Source organism: Apteryx mantelli, chromosome 26 (genome assembly GCF_036417845.1).
Source record: "Apteryx mantelli isolate bAptMan1 chromosome 26, bAptMan1.hap1, whole genome shotgun sequence".
In the NCBI taxonomy this organism is placed as follows: domain Eukaryota; kingdom Metazoa; phylum Chordata; class Aves; order Apterygiformes; family Apterygidae; genus Apteryx; species Apteryx mantelli.
The window spans coordinates 9453161-9477898 of NC_090003.1; the positions used below are offsets into that span (position 1 = coordinate 9453161).

The 24738-nt window shown below is 45.2% G+C and overlaps 1 protein-coding gene across 6 annotated transcripts in view; it reads left to right on the forward strand.

The window, feature by feature from the left end:
* Positions 1-24738, forward strand: part of UBR4 (ubiquitin protein ligase E3 component n-recognin 4) — an 80184-nt gene that overhangs the window by 53148 nt on the left and 2298 nt on the right. For all 6 annotated transcript variants that reach the window (XR_010886356.1, XM_067310857.1, XM_067310858.1 and 3 more), the window contains 31 exons: positions 88-327; positions 1378-1516; positions 2065-2190; positions 2368-2496; positions 2963-3306; positions 3525-3615; positions 4008-4092; positions 4476-4603; positions 5407-5536; positions 6037-6194; positions 6638-6747; positions 6956-7097; positions 7908-7989; positions 8558-8731; positions 9190-9311; positions 9700-9897; positions 10023-10103; positions 12357-12444; positions 12845-12972; positions 13426-13533; positions 14049-14168; positions 14888-15078; positions 15385-15558; positions 16094-16193; positions 16483-16701; positions 16970-17083; positions 17796-17938; positions 18272-18397; positions 19232-19426; positions 21251-21475; positions 24591-24681. Coding sequence is in view for 5 of the 6 variants with exons in the window: in XM_067310857.1 (XP_067166958.1) it covers positions 88-327; positions 1378-1516; positions 2065-2190; positions 2368-2496; positions 2963-3306; positions 3525-3615; positions 4008-4092; positions 4476-4603; positions 5407-5536; positions 6037-6194; positions 6638-6747; positions 6956-7097; positions 7908-7989; positions 8558-8731; positions 9190-9311; positions 9700-9897; positions 10023-10103; positions 12357-12444; positions 12845-12972; positions 13426-13533; positions 14049-14168; positions 14888-15078; positions 15385-15558; positions 16094-16193; positions 16483-16701; positions 16970-17083; positions 17796-17938; positions 18272-18397; positions 19232-19426; positions 21251-21475; positions 24591-24681 (4501 nt within the window). In the remaining variant the exon portion in view is untranslated. The remainder of the gene's footprint in view (positions 1-87; positions 328-1377; positions 1517-2064; positions 2191-2367; positions 2497-2962; positions 3307-3524; positions 3616-4007; positions 4093-4475; positions 4604-5406; positions 5537-6036; positions 6195-6637; positions 6748-6955; positions 7098-7907; positions 7990-8557; positions 8732-9189; positions 9312-9699; positions 9898-10022; positions 10104-12356; positions 12445-12844; positions 12973-13425; positions 13534-14048; positions 14169-14887; positions 15079-15384; positions 15559-16093; positions 16194-16482; positions 16702-16969; positions 17084-17795; positions 17939-18271; positions 18398-19231; positions 19427-21250; positions 21476-24590; positions 24682-24738) is intronic.

A 24738-nucleotide genomic window follows, 5' to 3' on the forward strand; every position in this document is an offset into this window, starting at 1 on the left:
CCCCCCCCCTTTAATGCAGATTTTGAGCCGAGACGGCTGTGTTTGCCTTCCCCGTTGCAAAGGAACGTGGCTTTCTTCCTTCCCCAGGCCGGCTCGTTGGCACAAAGCCAAAAAAGTCCAGCTGACCCCGGGCCAGACGGAGGTGAAGATTGACCTGCCACTGCCCATTGTTGCTTCCAACCTGATGATTGAATTTGCGGATTTCTATGAGAATTACCAGGCTTCCACGGAGACCCTGCAGTGCCCTCGGTGTAGCGCGTCCGTCCCGGCCAACCCGGGAGTGTGTGGGAATTGCGGCGAGAACGTGTACCAGTGCCACAAGTGCAGGTACGTCACCCTCGTGCCTCCCCCCGGAGCCAGCGCCGGGGCTTTCTGGAGCCCTCGTGCTGTTGCCCGTGTTGAATGTTCAGCAAAACGCCCTGCTATTTAAATACGTGATTCTGGTTCATACCACTGCACAATCAAATTAGTCTAGAAGTATAAAAAAGGCTTACAGGGATTTAATGTTAATGCAGGCGACCAAAAGAAACCCGATATGACAATGCTGAAAGAACACCTAAGTTTCAATTCAAGCCCTCAGAAGTTTAAGAAAGAAGATGCCCAGCATAAGGTTATTTTTGACCGGGCTGCTCAAGGGCGTTAGGCTGGGGTTCAAGGCTCGGGGCCTCATTTACTGTGCACTATTTAGGTTTTCACCACAGGGTTGTAAATCCTTCTCTCTTCCCTTTCTTGAGATCTGTCTCCTCGTCTGATATTTCTCCTCCCCTCGTGGTTGTCCTGTACTCCTCTCTAATCCTGAAGGAATTCAAGGTGCTTAGCAGATTCTTCGCAGGGATGAATTGATTATTGGTATATTGAAAGGTTTTCATATCCCCGGTTGAGTTATGGGAGCTATAAATCAGTTCATGTCATGCTACCCTGGTCTGCAGCAGGAGATAAGAAGTATGCTGTAGCTAGTCCTGCTGCAACGGTGCGCAGAGTGTAAGCTATTCAAAGTCTGGACCTTAAAAAACAAAATGGATTCTTTTTTATCTATATTCTCGAAAAAGGGCACAGTGCCCTAGTCTGACATTCTGGGAATTAGTGTAGTTAAAGTAGCGCTGCTAGGAACAAGTTCACAGCTGTTACTGCTTACTGGCTGGAGTATGGTACCTATTCCGTAAGGATTTTTGGTGCCTGACTTGTAGGTTGTGATTTGTGTGTACCTTACGTGTTTCGCTTGTGATGCTTCCCCAGGGCAATTTGGTAGATGAGCCATTTTATGGGCCATCCTTCTCTTTTACTTGCTGAGTGCATTTGCAGCTTGCTTACCTCATTCCCCTACTTATCTTTATAAGCTTAACAGCATTCTTTTGATCGTTCCGGCTTGCCTTTCAGATCCATTAATTATGATGAGAAGGATCCCTTCCTTTGCAATGCCTGCGGGTTCTGTAAATACGCTCGCTTTGACTTCATGTTGTATGCCAAGCCTTGCTGCGCAGTGGATCCTATAGAGAACGAAGAGGATCGAAAGAAGGTGAGACTAATAGCAGATTCATTGGCTTTGGTGCTGATGATCTCACAAAATCTCATTCCTGTCTCTGTTTTCTTGAGAGGCATGAAGTACAATCCTTTATTTATTAGCTTGCTCCACCAAATAGGTAATTCTTCAGATGACATTCAGTGCTTTACTTCTCCTAAACTAGCTATCTAGCACTGCATCTCTGTCTTGCTGTACAAGAGAGTGAATTTGGAGGAAGCTTCATGGCAGGTTTGCTTTGCAATTATCTATAGGAACTTTTCTGGCGTATGAAAGCAAAGTATCAAAGATTCTGGCTTCCCTGTTGTGCTTTCTGTTGGAGGAATCTAGCTAGGCTTTCTGTGCCTGGGCTTTGATGTGTGGCCACCATGACTTCTAGGAGCCCACGTACCCAAAGCCTTGTAGTTAGCGCTGCTTCTCAGTCAGAGATAGAGAAAGGTGGAAGAGAAGAAGGACCTGGAAGCTGTTGGGTGTAGTTTTATGGAAGTGGAATTAAAAAGCTCATCAATATAAAAATAAGAGTTTCCTTCTCTTTTTATTCGTAGGCAGTAACGAATATCAACTCTCTCCTGGACAAGGCTGACAGAGTGTATCACCAGCTAATGGGACACCGACCACAGCTGGAAAACCTGCTGTGTAAAGTGAACGAGGCAGCCCCTGAAAAGCCACAGGTAACAGGAGATAGGTGCATCTTGCACAGAACCCTTGCAGGAGACAGGCTTGTGAGACACTGACCTTTTATACTGCCCAGAGAAGCTAAAGGTCCTTGCCTCGGGTGCTGCTCTGCGGCTGTTACTTGCGCGTGTAGTCTCTGCATGCGATTTCTTTTGTTTTCCCCTCTGTTCCAGGATGAATCTGGTAGTAGTGGAGGGATCAGCTCTACCTCAGCTAGCGTGAATAGATATATACTCCAGCTGGCACAGGAGTACTGTGGTGACTGCAAGAACTCTTTTGATGAGCTTTCCAAAATCATCCAGGTATGATGCTCTTTGATTTGAATTGAGGCCATTTGTTACCCTATTTTACTAGATACAGTGCGCATCAGAAGTAGAAAGTAAGATGCTGCCATTCTGTGTTCAAGGATATAGCTAACAGTAGGTGCTCAATTGCATGCTTTCAGGGAAGAACCAAAAAAATCGTTTCTAAAAGCTGTATTTACTGTGAATACCTTTGATTTGTCACCTTTACAATATTGTATTGCATGTAATGCAGAAAACCTGTCTTTATATAGAGCAGATAACTGGGAGTTAGGCTGGGATTTCTAATGGATTTCCCAAGCGTGCCATTGACTTGAAGGATTTCAAGTTTTGAGATAGTTGGTTAGCAAGGTTCCTCCATAAAATATATAGTGCAAATGAAAATACCATAGCCGATGAATAGGATTAGCAATTGTGTGCTCTTTCATAATTCCGTAATTTTCATTTCTCCTTCTTTGTGTTGCAGAAAGTGTTTGCCTCTCGAAAGGAGCTTCTGGAATATGATCTGCAGCAGAGAGAGGCAGCAACTAAGTCCTCGCGAACCACTGTCCAACCCACATTTACTGCCAGCCAGTATCGTGCCTTGTCTGTTTTAGGCTGTGGCCACACGTCTTCAACTAAATGCTACGGCTGTGCCTCAGCCGTCACGGAACACTGCATAACGTTGCTCCGGGCCTTGGCCACCAACTCTGCCATCAGGCATATCCTTGTGTCCCAGGGCCTTATCCGAGAGCTGTTCGACTACAACTTGCGCCGCGGTGCAGCCACTATGCGGGAGGAGGTCCGTCAGCTCATGTGCCTTCTGACCAGGTTAGGTCTGATTCAGTGTTCATGTCCGGTGAACTCTGGAAAGCCACGTGCTTGTAAAAGCCCTGTTAGAAAGGGTTTATGGTGGAGATGTCTTACATATGTTCTATGGGCTTGTACGTTTTTCATCCTTTAAGCTGAAACCACAGGAGCTTTGAGTATTTAGTATGCATAATACTAAATACAGAGCATAATAATATTCTCTTTGCTTCTGAAATTAGGGACAATCCAGAGGCCACACAGCAGATGAATGACTTAATCATTGGGAAGGTTTCTGCAGCTCTGAAGGGACACTGGGCAAATCCAGACTTGGTGAGAAACTGCAGTGTTTTCCTTATTTCTCTTTTCTGACCTCCTGAACTGCTGGTGTGTTCTAATTGTTACATCTCTATTATCGTGGTCTATTTGAATACGGATGTGGCGTTTCTGTCTCGGTGGGAATTAAGATATACGTCAGAGCAAAGCACGAAATTATGCTATGATAGAGACGCACGTTTCCTCAGGCAGTTCTGCCTGTCGTAGCTGTGTCTTGCAGCTTACCTTGCAGCCTTCTCAAACAGGTGGCTAGTTATCCCAGATAGGCATGGGATTAAGTTTATTGGGATGCCTGTGTTTTGAACACGGGCTTTTTAATATCAAAAGGCAAAAGTGGCTGCTGCATCACCAAGACTGCCTAAGATTTTGAATATGTGTCTGTATTACAGGCTAGCAGCCTCCAATATGAAATGTTGCTGCTAACAGACTCTATCTCGAGGGAAGACAGCTGCTGGGAGCTCCGACTACGTTGCGGTGAGTTCAAACGACTAATGTGAAATCTTTATTTTAAAATGTTATAACTAGATCCATGCGCAAAAGCGAGACTTTTAAGGAAGGGAAGTGATCCTGGCTCAGATGGCTTGTGGTTTGGGTTAAAAGTGCAGTTAGCACCAGATGTTTTTTGACATGGGAGTGCTGAGAAGCAAAAAGGTGGAGGAGTAAAGCTGGAAGGGAAGGATGGAATATCCTGTAATAGAAGATAATTGTTTTTCATCCATAACTCCATGAGAGTGTGATAGCTTTGGCCAAGGACATGAGCTCTTACCTAATTCTAAGCACTTCTGATGTGCTGTAGCGAGCTATAGAGGTGCCCCGTCTGCAGAGCCGATGTATGAACACTTAAATCCTCCTTTCAGCTCTCAGCCTCTTTCTGATGGCGGTGAACATTAAGACCCCGGTGGTTGTGGAAAACATCACCCTCATGTGCCTGCGCATTCTACAAAAGCTGATCAAACCACCTGCTCCAACCAGCAAGAAAAATAAGGTACTGCCTTACACAGCTGCTGAGCCAAGCAGGTGAAAGTGAGCTGACTGAAGTCTGGCATGCCAGTCTTTGAGAGGAACAGCTTTGTGAGGATACTAGAGATTTCTTTTCCTGGTCACGGTTACTGGGGAAGCACAAGGGCATTGGATTGTGTCCTGTGACTCTTGTCTTTGCAGACTGAGAATTACAGATTATTAGTTTCCATTTTCAACTGTTGTTTGGTGGCTTTGACTACTGCTGTTCAAGACAGTGCTTTGCTTTTGTCCTTTTGGATTTGTGGCATGGGGAAAGAGGAGAGGTACTTCAAAACTGCAACTTATTTTAGGCAAGCTCTTGGTGCTTTCACCAGTTCTGTAGAATCAAGTACCTTTGACTCAGATTTTTAAATATAGAGCTGCAGTTCTGATAATATAATACTGTTTGGCTGCTCCTTGCTTGGAAGCTGGGATAACATTTGCAAAGGGGAGGGTATGTTTCTCCTTTGGCTTAGCTATCTGATAATCACGGATCGATGTCGAAGATGGGTGTACTGATATTTCGGTAGTATCAGTATCTGTTTTAGACTGAGGTATCTCTCTTAGTTCCTTGTTCTCAGCGGTGGAAAGTGAGGAAAGGAGTGTCCCTTGACTCGCAGCAAAATTGGAAATAACTTCTTTGTAGGGATAACAAAAGTGTTTACCCTGCTATTATGCAAGAGCCACATTTACCTATTCACTGAGCAGGTGCAGCTAGTGGTTACACCTACAGGAGTAACTCTTAAGAGGGCAGAATGTGACTTCCACAAACCTCTTTTTGCTTGTTAGGATGTGCCTGTGGATGCGCTCACCACTGTGAAGCCTTACAGCAACGAAATCCATGCACAAGCTCAGCTGTGGCTCAAGAGGGACCCCAAAGCATCATACGAAGCCTGGAAAAAGTGCCTCCCTGCCAGAGGTAGCCTTGTGCTTTCATCTTTGTGTAATTTAGCTCACTTTGGAGGACATGCATGTTCTTTCACATGTTTAATAAGGAACGTACTTGTGTAGAGGTGTCACCTTCTGTCCTGTGACATCAGATACCATCTTCACACTTAACTGTAGTCCTTAGAGATTGTAGCACTGATCTGTCTAGGCTATGTGGCTCAACCCTGAGCAGAAAAAGAACTGTGCCTGAAGAACATCAGGGGAAAATCAAAAATGAAACGTACTGTTTATTTAAAATGAAAGCAGCCATCTAAAAGGTAGGATTAAATTCCCTGAGAGGCTGTGGGATTTGCATCTGGATTGGAGGTGAACATAGCTCCAAATAGAAGTGAAAATGGCAGCAGAAAGAAATGAGGAGCTTCTCAGAATTCCTGCTGGAGTTGGAGGTGGTCCAGTATGTGAAATAAAATACAGTGGTGTTAGTAATTACTAGCTGCTGACAGTTCTCTTAAGCTGCGTTCAATTTTGCAGGTATAGATGCCAATGGGAAGGCTCCCAGCAAAACTGAGCTTCACCAGCTCTACTTGTCAGAAAAATATGTCTGGAAATGGAAACAGTTCATGAGTCGCCGTGGGAAAAGAACTTGCCCTCTGGATCTCAAGCTGGGACACAACAATTGGTTGCGTCAGGTAAGTGCTAGTGAAAACTTGACTGGGATGCACCGACCTAGCCAACAGCCAACAGCATAGGACAGAGTTAACCATCAGAGATTGTTGGCTGTTCGACATGTTTTGTGCACTTTGCAGTCAACATGAGCAGTGATATTTGGAGAGACTGTAACTAGACTAGACTGTAACATCTAATTCTGAGTAAGATTTGTAGCTTTGTTCCTTAGAAATGCTGTTTCAAAACATTTATCCGGTATTCTGCATGCTCTTGGAGTCTTAAATTGCCAAAAAGTGCGTTATTTAAAAATTTTGATGGAGAACAAGGTAGACCACCTCATCGAATCAAGTCTTCGGGAGAACAGGGGAGCACTACTGTCCCAACGTATGCTTTGCCATTTCCGTAAAGTGTTGTTAGTTTATACGTGCACATCAAACGATACCTTATTTTCATGCTCTTACCTTAGGTGCTGTTTACTCCTGCCACTCAAGCCGCAAGGCAGGCTGCGTGCACTATCGTGGAAGCTCTGGCTACCATCCCCAGCCGTAAACAGCAGGTCCTTGATCTCCTTACAAGGTATTTTTTAGGGTGCCACACTTGGCAGCTCCAGAATGATTTTTCTCTGATTCCCATGAGAACTTTTCTCCCTGAAAATAGGGAGATTTCTGGATAAATTTCTGGAGGGATTTTTTGTTTTTTTTACTTTCTTTCTATGCTATCCTTAATTTGTGAATGCTGCGTGTTGCTGTGAAGCAGTTGCCAACCAGTGTTTTCTCTTCACTAGCTACCTGGATGAGCTGAGCGTTGCGGGCGAGTGTGCTGCTGAGTACCTAGCGCTGTATCAGAAACTCATCAAACCTGCCCACTGGAAGGTCTACCTGGCTGCCAGAGGGGTTTTGCCCTATATTGGCAGCCTCATCACGAAGGTATGGGCCTCTGTGGAGGAGCTGGGTAGCAGCAGGAAGCTTCTCCCTGCCTTGTCACTCAGCTCATTTAGCACTTTGAGATCTGCATCTCTTAATTCAGTGCCCTGTTGCTGGCTTGTGCCTGGTTTAGGAAGTTTGTACTTTTGCGCTGTCACCTCTGAGCACAAAATATCTGTATCTGGCCTCAGTGCAAACTGGCCAGTTCATGTTAGGTAACTTTTCTCTGGGCAGCTGTGCTAAGGGGTATAAATATTGCTCCACTGACTTGGCATCGGGTCCAGGCTGGAAGCTCTCTTAGCTGCCAGACTGGACTCCGAAAGCCCTTCATGACAAGGGAGGATTAGGTGTGCTACTGTTCCTCCAGTGTGAGTTACAGCCTGTTGAAGAAGGAACGCCTTTAAGTTGCGATCCTCAGATAGTCGGGTTTTAGCAGTTTGCTAGTGAGACATAACTCAGTCCCGCGGCAGATGACACCCTCTCTGTGTTAATGGTGACCCCAAGTCCAGTGCACCTAGAGCGTAAGAAACACAGCCCGGCACTGAGAGTTGGGCTGCTCGAGCAAATGAGTGATAATAGCCATGGGGTAGTAGAGGGAGAAGATCAAGAGAATATTTGGGTCAGTTTTTCTCCCCCTCCGCTACTTCAGCACTGCAGTTCCGATTTCTCTGTGGTTGGCCCTGTTTCTTTGCTACATCCCTTTGCACCCTGTGTTCACGCACAGGTCAGTTAGTTTTCAGTGTGCTGGACACCAGCCAGCTAGTCGTTACTGGCACTGTAGTTTATCCTAATGGGCATGTTAATTATTTTCAGGAAATAGCTCGTTTACTTGCCTTGGAGGAAGCAACGCTCAGCACTGATTTGCAGCAGGGATATGCCTTGAAGAGTCTCACAGGTATTTGCTGGCATCAACACAAGTCATGTTGTAGGATTAGAGATGGGGTGATTGTTGTTCTATGACAGCATGTAGCAGAGTTTTGAACAGATGTGATGCAGTGTTTTGCAATCAGCAGCACTGGATTTTTACCCATCAGTTTAGCTCTCAGATAGTAAACAGATTTTTCCCATAGGTTTTTCTGGTCAGTTTTAGTTTTTAGTTACCTGAACTAATTTTGTGTCATGAGCAAACTTTGTCACTGTTCTTCTCCATGTCTTGATTGCCTTTATTGAACAGTGTAGTTTCCAGGACCGTTGTAAACACTGCTGATTTATTCCTCGCTGTTGTTCCCTAGTTGTTAATGTTTTAGCAACTTGTGCTTTTATTCCATGGTGGCGGCTTTGTTTTGCCTTCTATGGTATACTTTTTTCAAAAACTTGCTTAAAATGGAAATACATCATATCAGCTCGGTCACTCTTTTTCATATTCTCTTTTATGATACAATTTCATATTTGCTGGCCACAGGAGACTTGCAGCTCACAAATCAAACTCTTTCCAACTTTCTGAACATCTCATTCCTGTGTAGGTCTTCTCTCTTCCTTCGTGGAGGTGGAATCTATCAAACGACACTTCAAAAGCCGCCTGGTGGGTACAGTCCTGAATGGTTACCTGTGTTTGAGGAAGTTAGTGGTGCAGAGAACAAAGCTGATCGATGAAACCCAGGACATGCTGCTGGAGATGCTGGAAGATATGACAACAGGTAAAGCCACTTGGGTTCCAGAAATCCAGACTCTAGGTCAACCAGGAAGGAAAAGCAGATGGTACAGCTACATAAAGGACTTAGTTCTAAAAGACTGCTACAGGGATGGGGGTTTTTGTTGTTGTTTTTTGTTTGTTTGTTTTAATGGCTTGGACCTTCTAATATTTCCTTTTGGAGCAGAAAAGGTAAATGACGTTCCTGCAATCATCTCTTATTTTCCAGGAATTTAAACCTCCTCCTTCTTACAGGACTGTTTTACTGCAGCCCAAACGTGCAAAGGAGTTTCCTAGTAACCATGCCAATAAACAGCCTTTTCTTTGCAAGGTAGCTGGTACTCAGAAGAAGAGGGCACTGAAGCATGGTACTTACTGCATGGGGATTTGTTGTGTGTATTGAGTTAAAACAGAGCCATAAAAACTGGTCCATGTGTGTGTCTCAATGCTTCCTTTTCTTGGCAGGCACAGAATCTGAAACAAAGGCATTTATGGCAGTGTGTATAGAGACTGCAAAACGTTACAGCCTTGATGACTACAGGACACCTGTGTTCATCTTTGAGAGACTTTGCAGTATTATCTATCCTGTAAGTATACAGATGGCTGTAGCATCACTTATAAAATCAGACTTCTTGCATAAAGTTGTTTGCATTTCAGCGAAACAAAATAATAGCAGAGACAATAATGGTTTAATACTAGCCGATATAGAACTGTAGTAATGCACTGTCCAGTTTTGAGGTTTTAATATTCAGGTTCCTTGCTGTGGCCTGTTCTGTGCAAAGGAGGAGAACCGGTAGTCTTGTCGTTTTGTGCTACGGAATTTGCTTACCAAAGTCTGTGTGAGGCAGGATGCACCAGCGATGAAAGGACTTAGGGTTTGGGGACGCCCTGCAAATTGCTAACATGTGAATGCAGGAAATGGAGCGTGTTTAGGGAAAAAAAAATTTTCACTCAGCCTCTGCTGTTGTTTTTCAGGAAGAGAATGAAGTGACTGAGTTCTTTGTGACACTGGAGAAAGATCCCCAGCAGGAAGACTTCTTGCAGGGCAGAATGCCAGGCAATCCCTACAGCAGTAATGAGCCTGGCATTGGGCCGCTCATGAGGGACATCAAGAACAAAATCTGTCAGGACTGTGACCTGGTAGCTCTGCTGGAGGATGACAGTGGAATGGAGGTGAGAATGCCCAAGTGTGGATTTCTTGCACGGATGCGTGGGGACTCATTTCTAAGTAGCTTATAGTTGCTAACCGGGCAACACGGTGTGGACTTGCTCTAGACTCCTTCTTTTTTTCCTTTCAGCTTTTGGTGAACAATAAGATCATCAGTTTGGACTTGCCTGTGGCCGAGGTCTACAAGAAGGTGTGGTGTCCTACTAACGAGGTATGTGTCCGTAGCATCTGTCCTTGATATTTCAAAAGAAAATCACACGAGTCAGGATTTATTTCCTGACATGTAATTTCCTAGCTATAATTGCTCAGCACCTTTTTGTGCTCTATTTGGATACACTGTTGCTCAATTCTGCAACATAAATGATTTAAAAGGGCATAATACTGACCCAGGTGAGTGTATTGAACTTAGCTGTGTAGGACATGCGGTTATCTGAGCTGTCGTCTTGAGCAACAAACTTTCTTACCTTTGCTTTGGGGAAATGGCTGAATTTTGTGTCGCTGCCTTTCAAAGCTCATTTCACACTCCATGTGCACATGGCAGTTTAATGCGAGTGTACAGCCTGGGATACCAGATTGCTCTATCAATCTGCATTTCAGAGATGAACCCAAATTATTTATGCGGAGAGAGCGTCCCACATTTCTCCATATCGCTTTGCACTACTGCTGTTGTGCTTTTCATCTAGAAGTCCAAGAACTTCACAGATTTAATCCACTCAATGTGCTATTAGTAGCGGCTATTGCCTGTTTTCCGGATGAAGAAATGGACACAGCAGTCTTGAGGGACTAGTCCAACAGTGTCACAGCAAGCTCATTCCAGAGACGGACATAGAGCCCAGAACAGGCTGTTCCCTTCGTCTTTGTTGCGGCCACTAAAACTCCCACTGAAAAGGAGTCAATCAGAGTAAATCCTTCCCATTATGAATATGTTCTCTAGAGGTCCTGCTAGTAGCACTGGAGATTATAAAAGAAGACCGATTTGCCTAATGTTTCTCGTTCGTTCCCCTCTTTGAGTTGGCTATACTTGTAGGAAAAAAAATCAGATAAAAAGCCCATTTTGGTGAATTGTAGTGATATGGGGAATGGTTCTGATCAAGCTTTGTTTAAAAAATAAATGTGTGCTGCGAAATCAAGTCCAAGGCTAGGCAACGGTGGTTGTTTTTCAGTAAGGTACCAACTTTGATAGAGAAGCGAGGTGCTGGGCTTAACCGCTGAATTCCGATTTGAGCTCTGATCGCGTTACCCAGGGCAATAACTCATGACGACCACATGCCTGCTCTGAGCGGGGAGCTGTGCCCTTCCTGGGGGACGCCGTGCTTTGGCAACGTGCTCCTCTCCCGTGGTGCGGTGCTGGCCGGGAAAGGCAGAGTTTGCTCAGCGGAATGGTCGCCGAACAGCTTTCATCTGTCTTCCTTCGCGCGCGCCTCGGCGAAGCGCTTCTGGAGCTCAGGCTCACGTTCCCTAGGAACCAGGCAGGCTCACGAGAAGCCAACCTCAGGCCCCTTTTTGTTCCCCTTGTCTCTCACTGGCTTTTTTTTTTGTGTTCATCTGCTGTTTTACCAGGGCCCCCGTGGTGTTAATTGCTGGTCTCTAGCACGGCCTTTGAGCCGATCTTCCCCCCGGGACTTTCCCGGTGCTTATGTATTTGCTGTGACATTAAGCACTGCTTATTCCACATTAGGCTTAGCGCGCTGGCTGACAGGTTTTCTCTCGCAAGGTCTCCTGCTCCCAAATCTGGGATTTTTCTTTTCTGCTTTTTATTTAGACCCATGGATTAAAATGGAAAGTTCAGTGATAGGCGGTCAGTATTTCCAGCTGGAAATGCATCTAGAAAACCAACCCCTTCCCAGGGCAAAAGTGCAGCTGGTCCTTTACTGTTTTAGGCTCTCCCCTTGTAGTAATGCACTGTCTTAGCGAAAGCTCTTTAAATTGCCTTTCGCTCCTCCTGTTCCATTTTCCATCACTGCAGATTTTTGATATTTGAAAGCACTGCTTCAATTAGCCTCCTCTGCTTCATTTACTGGGCTGTGCCTTCTCTATGCACATCCCAGGTATGCTGTGGAATACCCTAGAAGGGGAAGGTGGATGCATAAAGCAGGCATTTCTCTCTAGATGAACGCATGTTTTGCTTAGAGAGATTGTTCCTTGGTGCTAAAGGAGGGGACCTGAGGAGGAAAGACTGTTTATTACCGCGCTGACCATCCAACTGGCAACGTCAGGAAAAACTGGACAGACCAACTGATGATTTATTGAGCGTTTTTGCAGGTTGTGGCTTTGCGGTTGTTGTTTTTAATTCATCTCAATAAAGGGAGGATGAGGGAGGGAAAGATTTCTCTGTGTTATCTTCTGTGAAAAGAGCACAAGGGAGAATGAGGCTTAAGTGTCTGCTACACACCGTAAAGAAAACCACGCTTGTGTACATGTGTCCAGACAAGCACAGTTAATATAACGCGCTCCTCTCTCGCAGGGGGAGCCGATGAGGATCATTTACCGCATGCGAGGGTTACTAGGAGATGCCACCGAGGAATTCATCGAGTCTCTAGACTCCACTACTGGTAATGCGCTTGTCTTCTGAAAGCTGGGATTAGATTTGAAATCTGAGGTTTGCTGTAGAGCAATGACACTCTTATCCTTACAGCAGCGAGCTTAAAAGTTGATTGACGTTTCTTTTGCTACATTTACCTGCTTCCCCTACAGTGGATGCTGATTTTAACAACACTTAAAGTCCATACTTTCAACCTGAATGCTTGTATGGCGCAGGACCATTCACTGTGGCCCTTCCTCATATTCCTGCTCATCATTCTTTTCAAATTTGACACAGTTGATATAACTTCAGCTGCTGGTAAATGTGGCCTGCTGCACTCCATTTTTACTGCGCTGTTTTGTCCCCTGTGGGCTGCGTGAGCTTGCCATTGTGGCTTCTTCCTTTCTTCATAATCCTCATCTGTCCTGTAGATGAAGAGGAGGATGAGGAAGAAGTGTACAAGATGGCGGGCGTGATGGCCCAGTGTGGAGGCCTGGAGTGCATGCTGAACAGACTGACTGGAATTAAGGACTTCAAGCAAGGCCGGCACCTCTTAACGGTGAGTCTGAGCTGCTGTACGCTGGGGTTAGGAGTTACGTGGCAGAAGATTCCATAGACGTGAGTGAAGTTTCCACCTCTTGCCTTCCGTCTTATGTTTCAGTTCAAGTGTTGGAGCAGAGGTCGCAATTCACTCATTTATTAAAACCTGAGAAGTTCCTTCCATCTCCCTCCCGATCCCCTTGGTTAGCAATTCTTTACAAAGATTTTGAAGCATGTAGAAGCCGAAGAGTTGATAAGACTGAATCCTACCTTGCTAGAGTGATTGTTTTCTGCCTTGGTCATAATGCAAAACCAAAGCTGCCCAAAGGTTAATATTGGTATCAAACTCTGACTTGTACTTTACCCCACAAGTCTGGAAACTAGCTATATGATCAGGTGCTTTTTGTTTCAGTAATATTTTGATACTCGTTTTGAAGGTACAGCAGCAGAATGCCTTGTCTGTATTTTGTAGGTGCTGTTAAAACTGTTCAGTTACTGCGTGAAGGTGAAAGTAAATCGTCAGCAGCTGGTCAAGCCCGAGATGAACACTTTGAATGTCATGCTAGGAACCCTTAACTTGGTAAGGATAACTGAGGGGACACAATTAGCTTGGGAATGACTGACATTGAGCCTTTTATAAAACAGGAGGAGCTTGGTAATGTTGGCTGAACATTTGCTTGTTGAAAATGATTTTCAAAACTGTTGTTGTCCGATGGCCTTGAGGACATGGATGCTGAGTTAAGGTACTGCCTCAAAAGTTTAACAGAGTCTTGGGTGATCTGCAGATCTTTGCAATGTGAATTCCTAGATAATAGGGTTTTATTCCTACCTATGTTGATGAAGTTCTCTGTTATTTAATGCAGGGGATCCTATTCAACAAGTGAGCTTGGGCTTCCATAAAGTGTTTGCCATGGACTCAAATGAGTTTAAAACTACCTCAGATTGTCCTGCTTCCTTATGATAACTGCAAGAGTTGTCTGGACTAACTCGGCAGATTTTCTGTTAGCCATTCCCTATCTGTATGTAACGGGAAATGTGCGGCCTGGTTAAACCTGTTACTGTTGGTGCTATAATGAGTGCTGTTATCTTCTCCAGGCTCTCGTGGCTGAGCAGGAAAGCAAGGACAGCGGAGGAGCAGCTGTGGCAGAGCAAGTGCTTAGTATAATGGAGATCATACTGGATGAATCCAACGCAGAGCCTCTGAGCGAGGACAAGGTGAGGGGCTGAACGGGAACGTTGACCGGGATTCAAGGCTGGTGTATATCTTATTACAGTGATGCTGAGCTTCAGGAGTTGTAGAGGTGTGTTAGTGGGAGTCTCACCCACGCCAGCAAGGTCTTAGCAGGCCTTGGAGGTGGGGCGAGAGGAGTGCCCTGAACCAAAAGCACTTGGGAGGCTTCTTCTGGATGGTTCGTGCATGGTTGGGGTGAGGGGTAGTAGGTACTGTACTGCTTGGATCCCTTCCCTGCTCCTTTGGGTCACAGGGCTGTGATCGATAAAGAAAGAGGCAGTTTTGCCTTGATTTATTGAGTGTTTTTATACGAATTGAAAACATAGTCGATTTTCCAGCTATTTGGGGATACAAACTATATCTTAACTACATTAAGAATAAGAAAAGTTTCTTTCCCATCTTTTAAAATGACTGGTATGTAAGAATCTGACTTCTTTTGGGCTGAAATTAGACCTTTTTGACTAGAGAATGCTTTAACAGTAGATGAAGGAAGTCAGGTGTCGACTAGAGGAGTTGATAACAGCCATTCCACCAGACACTGGGGAATGAGGCTGGCTTTTGTTCTTCATCAGCCTATTTTATCAGGGTCAAGAGCTCTAATTCATCCAGACCAGGGCAGTATAGCAGCTACTGGAGAGTGAGAGTTTTCTTGAAGGGTGTAGATTTATTCCTGAATGTAAACCATGCTTCTCTTTCTTTGCAGGGTAACCTCCTCCTGACTGGTGACAAGGATCAGCTCGTAATGTTGCTCGATCAGATCAACAGCACTTTCGTCCGCTCCAATCTCAGTGTCCTGCAAGGCCTGTTACGCATCATCCCTTACCTGTCCTTCGGGGAAATGGAGAAAATGCAGATTCTCGTTGATCGATTCAAGCCCTACTGTAACTTTGATAAGTACGTTGACAGATTTTAACTAAAAACACGTGAAATCAGATGTACGGAGAAGTCCGTACCTTTTGTCATTGATACTCATTTCAGTGTAATGCAAAGCTTCAGGGATTCCTGGTGCATAGGCTTAATTTCCTGTTTCGCTTCTAAGCCATTTCTAAAAGAAATATGTGACTCTGTAGCTCGGGAAGTACAGTTTAAAGTCTCTGAGCTGGAGTATGTGTGTGTGTTCAGTGATAGTATAATAAGAATCATTATACAGACAGAGATTTTTGAAGAGCCTCCAAGTCACTGTTTCTTCTCCTAACTCAGGTATGATGAGGAGCACAGCGGCGATGACAAAGTTTTCCTAGACTGCTTCTGTAAAATAGCAGCCGGGATAAAGAATAACAGCAACGGCCATCAGCTGAAAGATCTGATCCTCCAGAAGGGGATTACACAGAATGCCCTTGACTACATGAAAAAGCACATTCCCAGTGCAAAGAAGTGAGTTGCTTCCTTGTGTACGTGGTAATGCTGAGCACCCGTCTCGTTTTAGCGCCACCAAATAGAGCCATTTTCCAAGAAAACTGTTAAGTCCACATTCAGAAGCGCTTGTATGTGGTACAGCTGTGGTGGAGAGGGTCTGGTAGGACAATGCTACTACTGGGATGGGCTAAAAGTCCAGTAATCTTCCCATTTGACATCCTTCTGAGCTGATTTCTTGGATGCCATGATCTGTGCATTTCCTTCCTGTTCCTTACCCATGATACTATAACAGAGCTTTTGCTGTTGATGACCAGCTCATAAATACAAAACAAATCCTAAGGCTGAGAGTTGACACTGTGGCTATTAGTGTGCAGAACATGGAAGTGGGAGTGCGAATGTCACTTGGTTAATTAGTGGAGGAGGAATGCAGAGGGAGGGCTGCTTCTCTCTGCCTGCAGCCTGTGCTCTGCAAGCTGTGCTCTTGGCTGGCTGCCAGGTGCCTTTTCGGAACGGGCGACTGTCCTTCAACTGCCGCCTCTGTTTTTCTGTGCAGTTTGGATGCGGACATATGGAAGAAATTCTTATCTCGGCCTGCGCTTCCTTTTATCCTACGCCTGCTCCGAGGACTTGCCACGCAGCACCCTGCTACGCAAGTAAGGAGACTGTCTTAGAAGCAGAGCAGGACAAGACTGGCTTGTTACTCTGCTTTTTGTGGCTGTAGCTAAGCAGATGTTTCTGTAGTAGTTAATCTTCTGCTGTTTTGGAGGGATGCACCGGCTTCAGGTGTGGTCTGCTAGTCTGGTAAAGACTGGAGGGCAGATCAGTGCTTCTGCTCAGCTGCTGTGGGTGGGATTAGAGGGAACAGTTACTGTCATGTGCGTGCTTTTTTGTTTGTTTTGGGTTTTTTTTTTGAAAAAGGTGTTGTGTTTCAATCTCTACTAGGTGCTAATAGGTACAGACTCCATTACAAACCTGCACAAACTAGAGCAGGTGTCTAGTGATGAAGGGATTGGGACATTAGCGGAGAATCTTCTGGAGGCGCTGAGGGAACATCCGGAGGTGAATAAGAAGATCGATGCTGCCCGGAAAGAGACGCGTGCGGAGAAGAAGCGTATGGCTATGGCAATGAGACAGAAGGCCTTGGGCACTCTGGGGATGACGGTAATGTCTGTTTGCACTGACGGCAGACTAGTGATCTCACGATCTTTTTATTTCTGTCTTGCTAAAACTGCCACACAAGGAATTGTGTAAAATGATTTATTGACAAATATTGGAGAGCTCAAGCCCATGGTGTGCCTGGCACCCCTGGGAGAGTAAATACGGTTGCTCCTAGCAGGCTGGGAAACGGATTGGGCATTCCTGTTAGAGTGGTGGGGATGGTGCTGTTCATTATGGTCTTTTCAACCTGCTGAATCGTTCTCCCTTTCAGACAAACGAGAAGGGTCAGGTAGTGACCAAGACCGCGCTGCTTAAACAGATGGAGGAGCTTATAGAAGAACCGGGTCTGACTTGCTGCATCTGCCGGGAAGGATACAAGTTCCAGGTAAAGTGAGATACTTTCGCAAAGCCCTCTAATCCCCTGAGGAAACTTGCCAGCGTACAGCTGGCCAAGGCTTGGTGCTTTGGCCCTGGGAGAGCGGGGAATCGCTGGTTTGGTTCTCAAGACTGGTAATTCCAGAGGTTGTTGGGAAATGAGAGATATACATGTATGTATATGTGTGTCTACTAAAGTTTCATCTTTTAGGGCTTCTTCAATAATTATTGAACCCTGTCTCATGCTGTTCCATTACTCTGGACGAGACATCTGAGATGGTTTCTGGGCCAATTGAACTTTTTAGAGCTCCTTCAGTGCCCCTCAGCCCCTGAACAATACTAGAAGTGTCAGAACAGCTTTGCTGATTTCTGTTTATAGTTTATTATAGACAGTTTATTCTGGCTTGTTTGCTTGTTCTTGTCTTACCTGTAGGCATTGCCTTTGGGGCTGCTGTTGTGTTCAGGGGGGCTCAACGGTTTGTTTTGTGTGTGTTTGTGTGTCTCATCCTGTTTGAGTTCTGCTGCGATGCCCCCCTTCAACCTAATTGTGTCTTACTCTCACTCCTGCTGGAAAAAAGAATTGGCTGGTGTCAGGTTGAAGTAGGAAGGTTGTTGCCTTAATGGCCTCAATAGACGAGAGTCAGTGCAGTGTCAGACCGGTATAAAGTGTGAACTGTTTACAGATGTGAATAAACTCTAACACGACTGTTGTGTTATTGCAGCCAACGAAGGTCCTAGGTATTTATACTTTCACCAAGCGCGTTGCACTGGAGGAGTTTGAGAACAAGCCCCGAAAACAGCAGGGGTACAGCACAGTCTCTCATTTCAACATCGTCCATTACGATTGTCACCTTGCAGCTGTAAGGTACGCCCCGATTGCAGGCAGAGTAGTGGTGGTTGATGTTATATTTCAAGGTGGTTTTTGGGCATGGGACTCAGCCTTGTAACTCGAAACGGATTTGCTTATGAGTTGATCACTTGGTAGCTTGGAGACAGCCACTGGCTTCTCTGTTGTGGTCTGCTTTAATACAACAAATGGAGGTCAGGCCTGGACACCGAAAAGCGAAGTCCATTATTATTAGAAATAACTGCTGCATAGTTTGAAGAAGCTATGGAATTACTGATTTCTTGATGGCTTCTTTGACAGAATTTTGCCTACTTCTAAGTTGCCTGGGTATGGCTTTCTTTCTCAATGCAGGCTGGCTCGCGGCCGTGAAGAGTGGGAGAGTGCAGCCCTACAAAATGCCAACACAAAGTGTAATGGGCTCCTCCCAGTCTGGGGACCTCATGTGCCAGAGTCTGCTTTTGCTACTTGCTTAGCGAGGTGAGTAGACCAAGTCACTTCCCCAGCTGCTTTGCGTTCGGAGTAGGTGAGACAGTGTGTTACCGCAGCGGCATGAAAGTTTCAAACCATGGAATCAAGATGACAGTAGCTAAGTCTTAGTAACTCTCCACCGTTTCAGACTCTACCATCAAGGAATCCAAACCAGATTACATCTCTGAAAAAAGAGCAAGTGTCTGTCTGCTTCTTGGCTTCATATTGATGCATGACCTGATCAATTCTATACCTCCGTAGGCCCAAATCACTCCTGAACATGCAGTATGCGCTAACGTTGACTTGTTTGCAGATGGGTGCCTCTGTTCTGCCTGAGAAGTGTGAGAAAACTCAGACAGGGAGGCGCTTTACCGAAGAAACCTGTCTGACCCCAAAAGATTCCTTTGCATAGATTTCCAAACTATGTTGGACAGTAACAAGTGTCAATAACTGATGAATTCTGACCACTTCCCTAGAGCAGATGAAGACAGTTCATCATGTTGTCCATATTCTGGTCCATCTAGCAGTCTCCTGTGGTAACATCTCGAATACATTTTAAGCCAAGGAGCTGTACGCTAAGCCCTGGACATGGGAAAATAGTATTGGGGTATATAGGTAGATGGGACTGGATTTGCCAGAGTTAAGCCAAGAGCCTCCCTTCTAGGGAGATTAACTGAAGGTTGGCAGTGCTTGCGTTTTCATACCCTGTTTGTTTTTTAAAGCTTTTCTATGAGATATTTGCTCAGGCTCTGAGCTCTTGAATTATTTGTGGTGCGGAAGAAGAAACTTAATCAGCATTTTTAAAGGATATTTAATAAAGTAACACTTACCGCTGTTTTTCAGACACAACACGTACCTCCAGGAGTGCACAGGGCAGCGGGAACCCACCTACCAGCTCAACGTCCATGACATTAAACTGCTATTTCTCCGTTTCGCAATGGAGCAATCATTCAGCGTAGACACTGGAGGAGGAGGAAGGGAGAGCAACATACACCTCATTCCATACATAATCCACACGGTGCTCTATGTCCTCAACACGTCAGTATCTCTTTCCTGGCAGCAGCCTGTCCTTCCCTCCCTTAGTCTCAAAACAGGTTTGCAAATGGTGCAATCCGGACTTGTACATGCTTGTGGCCAGAAAGGTGGGAAACCTCTCAAGTTTTAGAAGGAACCAAATTACATGTTTTAAGCAGACTGTTACAGGTTTCAGCTGTTCACAGTAAAGCACTGCGGCTTGTGAAACACGCAGGATAACAGGGAACCTACCGAACAGAAGCAAATTGGGAATCGTCTCCTTTTTCCGTTCTAGGTGTAATTATTACCTCTGGGCTGAGCAAAGGGATTAGTAGATTAAAGGAATGCTGCCAGTTTAGTTTGTTTTGGAAAAGCAGGAGAGACACTTCAATGAAGTAATTGCCGTCGACTGAAAACCCAACCCTGGTATCATTATTATCTGAGGTGACAATAACCCAGTCAGCTTCAGTTCATGTTTTGACATACTAGATTTCTCCTGTAGTGTTCAGGTTCTTAAGACTCTCATTTTTAAGACTAAGTTTTTTGGGTTTTTTTACCAATAAACAGCAGCATAGCAACACTTTCCTTGAATTGTTTTAGTAAGAACTTATTTATACAAAGCATAAGTATCAGTCGTGCCTATTAGTCTTTTATTTACATAGTGGGGTACAGGAAAGTAATATTAATTAGATGAGGGTATATGTATGAAAATATATGTCTCTTAAAGCAAGGTCACTCCAAATGGAGTGAGATGAAATCTTAGCTTACTTTCCATCCTGGAACTAATCAGCATTTTGGCTCTTATACAATTTGGGTGTTGTTTTTAATATCTATCTCCAGATCCCTACACTATTGTTTACTGATTCCCTTGAGGGACAAATGAATGAAATTACTCATTTCATTTCGTAAGTCTGCTTGGTGGCACTAGAGAGCCCAGAACCCACTGTGTGGCTGTGGTGTAAAAATGCATTACGTAGTTACCAGAAATTCTTTCTAAAGATATGTTTGATATTAAATGTAGAGGACGAAGAGCTATTAGTTGGCTACCAGCTGCATAATGTAGCAAATGAAAAGTTCATACAACATTGACTCCTAGACACAGTTTTATCCGCTAGGAATACTACTGTGTGCATTTCTGATAGGGAGGGCATATCTGACTTCAAAATCGAGGGTCTTACCTGGCTGGCAGCCCCCTTCTGAGCAAGTAGAGCAGTAGGTTGTGGTAGGCAGTGGTGCATCTTCCCAAGGCACATGGTAATTCAGAGTGGATGGGGTCAGCTCTGGGCTTCTAGGACTCCTGAAGAGACTGGAGCAGAGGAAAGGAAAAAATATATATATGTATATATGTCTATATCTCAGCTTACAGTAAATATGCTATCTTTTTGTCTTTGAAGTTGGCCTATATCTTATGCTTGATTGCTTTTGCAGTATATGAATAATATAAATTGATTCTAAGGTCTAGGAGCTGCAGTCACATGTGTAGTGTTGGCCAGGAGGTGAGTTGTTGCAAGATGAGCGCTTGCCCTGACTCTCTTTGCCGAACAAAAGGGAAAACAGCTTTATAACAACATTGTCCTCTACTGGGGCGATGCAGGTTGCCTTGCAAACCTCTCTGTTCCTATACACAGCCTTAAAGAAAAGGAGTTTGCTAGGTTCGTGGGTCTCACCATGAACAAATGCTTAACCAGTGGATGAATTTGGGGAAAATCTGACAGTGCAAAGTGAGCGCTACTTTATTTCCTAGGTAGAACTGCTCGCATGTAGCACTTCAAAGCTTCTGAGAAGTAACAAATTACATGTAAGAGCACGTGAGTCAGAAGAGCTGCTGATGCTTCTCTTGTGTTTCAGAACTCGAGCGACTTCGAGGGAGGAGAAAAACCTCCAAAGCTTCATGGAGCATCCCAAAGAGAAGTGGGTGGAGAGCGCCTACGAGGTGGACGGGCCCCACTACTACACCGTGCTGGCGCTGCACATCTTGCCCCCTGAGAAGTGGAAAGCCATGCGAGTGGAGATCCTCAAGAGACTTCTCGTTACCTCCCACGCGCGCGTGGTGTCACCAGGGGGAGCCAGCAGGTTAGCCGAGACCCCATCGCTGCTCTGCAGCTGCCGACTTACTCATATTTCTGCCGCAGCAGTCGGAGCCGCACAGCAGCTTATGGGGAGCTAAGGAAAGGAACGTGCGTATTTTGGAATAGCAGATATTAACCCTTGCTGAGTAGATCGGTACTCAGCATTGCAGAGGTCGGAGCAGGAGCGTTCAATTCTGGGCGCTTGCTGGAATGGATGTATCAGAAGATCAGTCGTGCTTTTATTTATTTATTTTTCCCAGAGCCGTTAGCATGCTCTGTACTTGCCTTGACTAAAGAGACTGTTTCTTTGCTCTTTATGATCAGTGCAGCAGCTTCCTTAAATAGAAAAATAGAAATAGAAATCAAATGCTGTTGCTTTCAAAAAAGAAAAGGAAAAATCAATAGCAGCTGTCAAGTACTTGAGAAGTACAAGAATAAACAACCGTGCCTGCCTGACAAAAGAAAATATTTCCAGAGAAGGGAAGGGAATTCCAGTTTCTGAAAGGATGATTTTAAATAGCTGTCATAATTAGGAATTGGTTCATTATTATTCTAAGTCATCTTAAAGGGCATTCTTATTCTGATGACATAATTATGGGTTCGATAAAGTCATTACATTGTAGTAACATACAACTCAGCATGCATCGATGCTATTAGAGGCATCAAAAGCGAAAGAGCCGCCTTGCCCTTAAGGGGTCCGCTGTATCGATTCCTGCGTGGTTTCTGCTGCTCGAGCGCAGCCCATTCCACGTTCGCGTCTCCCATTTCCGCCACCCCTGCCCGAGCTCGGGGAGAGTGGGCTAAACGGTTACGGGCGATGCTATCCGGGAGGTCTGCTTCCTCGGACACAAGGGCATGCCGTCTTTCCCGTGGCCTGCAAAAGAGGCTAGTGAAGGAAAGTCCCTGCGGGGTTCGGTGTTTTGGAAAACCCCCAGCAAATAACTTCTGTTTCTTTCCCAAGTGATCTCTAAATGCCATAAAAGCATATCGAAACGGACATAGCCAGAAACTTCCAGCTCTAACCATCTGCTCTGTGGAATTTCAGGGGAAAACACTCAGAAATAGTTGTCAAGAATTATGCCAAGGTTTATTCAAGGGCTTTCTTTAATCCCCGTAGACTAGGAGAGCACGAAGCCTTCACCGATAATGCCTTTCAGAAATAGAAATGCGGGAATTCTTATTTCCAAGGTCTTAGCTTATTTGCTCTTGTGGTAAGGCAGCAAGAGGGAGATGGCCGGTGAAGTACTCTGCAGATAAGTACCAATGCCTTGAATTTGTAGGCTAAGCCGAAGGGGAAGCTAGTGCAACATCTGTACCGTTGGAGCAATGTGCCTGCGTACAAAAGATGAGAATTAGCCTTCCGCATTAGATGCAGTACAGATGTTACCTGGGAACGCAACCGTGTGGAGTGTGTCAGGACGGTGCGGACTGAAGGTTAAAAAGACACAAGGGTTCGCTCCTGCTTTTAGCGGCGAAGCTGCAGAGAAGTTGCTACAGCAACTATCACCGCATCTAGGAGCAGCTGAGGATCAACTTATGTTCCTGAAAAGCCCCTGCAACCCTCGCTGAGGAAGATGCAGGCAGTGCCACGCCGCCCCGGGTAGCACGGGAACGCGCCCGCTGCCTGCGCCTGCGCTGTGCTCGGTGCTTTCTCCAGCTGCCCTTTCTCTGCCGGGAGCTGCAGCTATCGCAGCTCATGTGCAAGACCCCAGTGAGAAGCGCTCAGCGCCTACTGTGTTTTAGGGATGTCGCGTATTTAAACCCAACAGTGCGACTACCAGCATGGATAGGGGTTGGTTTGGGTTTGTTTTTAATTCCTCCGGATATTGTTTACAAATTCCAAAGAAAGCAGTCAAGCGACTGCTTATCTACTCGTTATTATTGACCCAAGAATTCTGGCTAGAAAAATCCTATAGGCAATTTGCAGTGTAGCTTTCTTGCGGAGTTTGAGGGGATGATGTCCTTTTGATTTTTTTTTCTTTTTTTTTCCTTTGCTCCCGACTCTGACCTTTTTAAAATATTCATGAGAGCAGTGAGACTCCCCAAGTGTTAATGTCTGGCTTTCTGCTGGAAAATCCATGCCTGGCTGATGAGCCTGAACCAGCTTACATTAATGAAAATGCAGCTGCTTTTATACGATGGAGCTGTTCCAGAAGGTAGCCACGTAGCCTTAATCCACAAGTCCTTTCACTTTTCAATCAAAGCAACAGAGTCCAGTTAGATCAAAACCATTCCCTGGCAGCAGAACCAACTCTAGGTATATAAAAAAGGCTTTTTTTTTCAAAGCCTTTGAGTCCCGGACAGGAGGCAGCATGTGATGAAGCCAGATGTACCTGTGAAACGCATACAAGGAAATTCCTAACCCGTGAGACTTGCTGGCAGGAGGTTCCACCTTGTCCGAACCTGTTCGTGATTAATCCTGTAAACTTCAGCAAATTGTGGGAGCTGTTGTCCCGGACCAGCTCGGCACCTTTTATAGCATTTCTCCAGCTAGGCAGGGGACTTTGAAAAGCAGAAGTCCTTTTATGGCGATAGAATAATCGAGCAGGTATTAAATGGAAATTCCTCCATTTGTTCAAAGCTATTTTTGGGGGGGCCAAGGCAAGATAGTTCCCTCAGAGTCTTTCAGAACCATTTTTGTGAGTTAGAAGCAAAAAAATTTGCCCTCTGCCATTAATACAGACTACGTTTGAAACCGAGAGTTACTCATTTCTGCAGGGTTCAGGACTCTGCTATACTCAAACCACTGAGCATGGAAACGGGGGCTGTGCATTTTTCCCCCAGCTCTGCCCTTGACTTCCTACGTTGTCTTAGCAGACCGCTTCCCTCTGCGCTTATTTGCCGTCCTGTGACTTAAGATTTTCTCGGCTCACTGCCTTGGTTACGTTTGGTGCAGCTCGTAGAGCGGTTCACTAGCCGTAGGCGTTGGTGGACGCAAATTGAGGGTGCCCGGGGTTGGCTTGATGTCCTAGAGCGCACAGCGAAGCGTTCTCGGAGACGGGCCCCGTGTGCGTTATTGATAGGCTTTGGGGCCGTTTCGGCTTTCGGGCTGTTCATCGATGGGTTACCAAAGCGGGGTGAAGCGATTAACTCCAAGACTGATTTCATTATCTTCCTAGGCTGGCCGATAAGACTGTGAAGGAATATGCAACGTACCGCTCTGGCCTTCTCTTCTGGGCCCTAGTAGATCTCATTTACAACATGTTCAAGGTAAGAAAAAACCTTTAAAGCTGATCTGCGTCAGCTTTCTAATCTGAAAACCTGCAC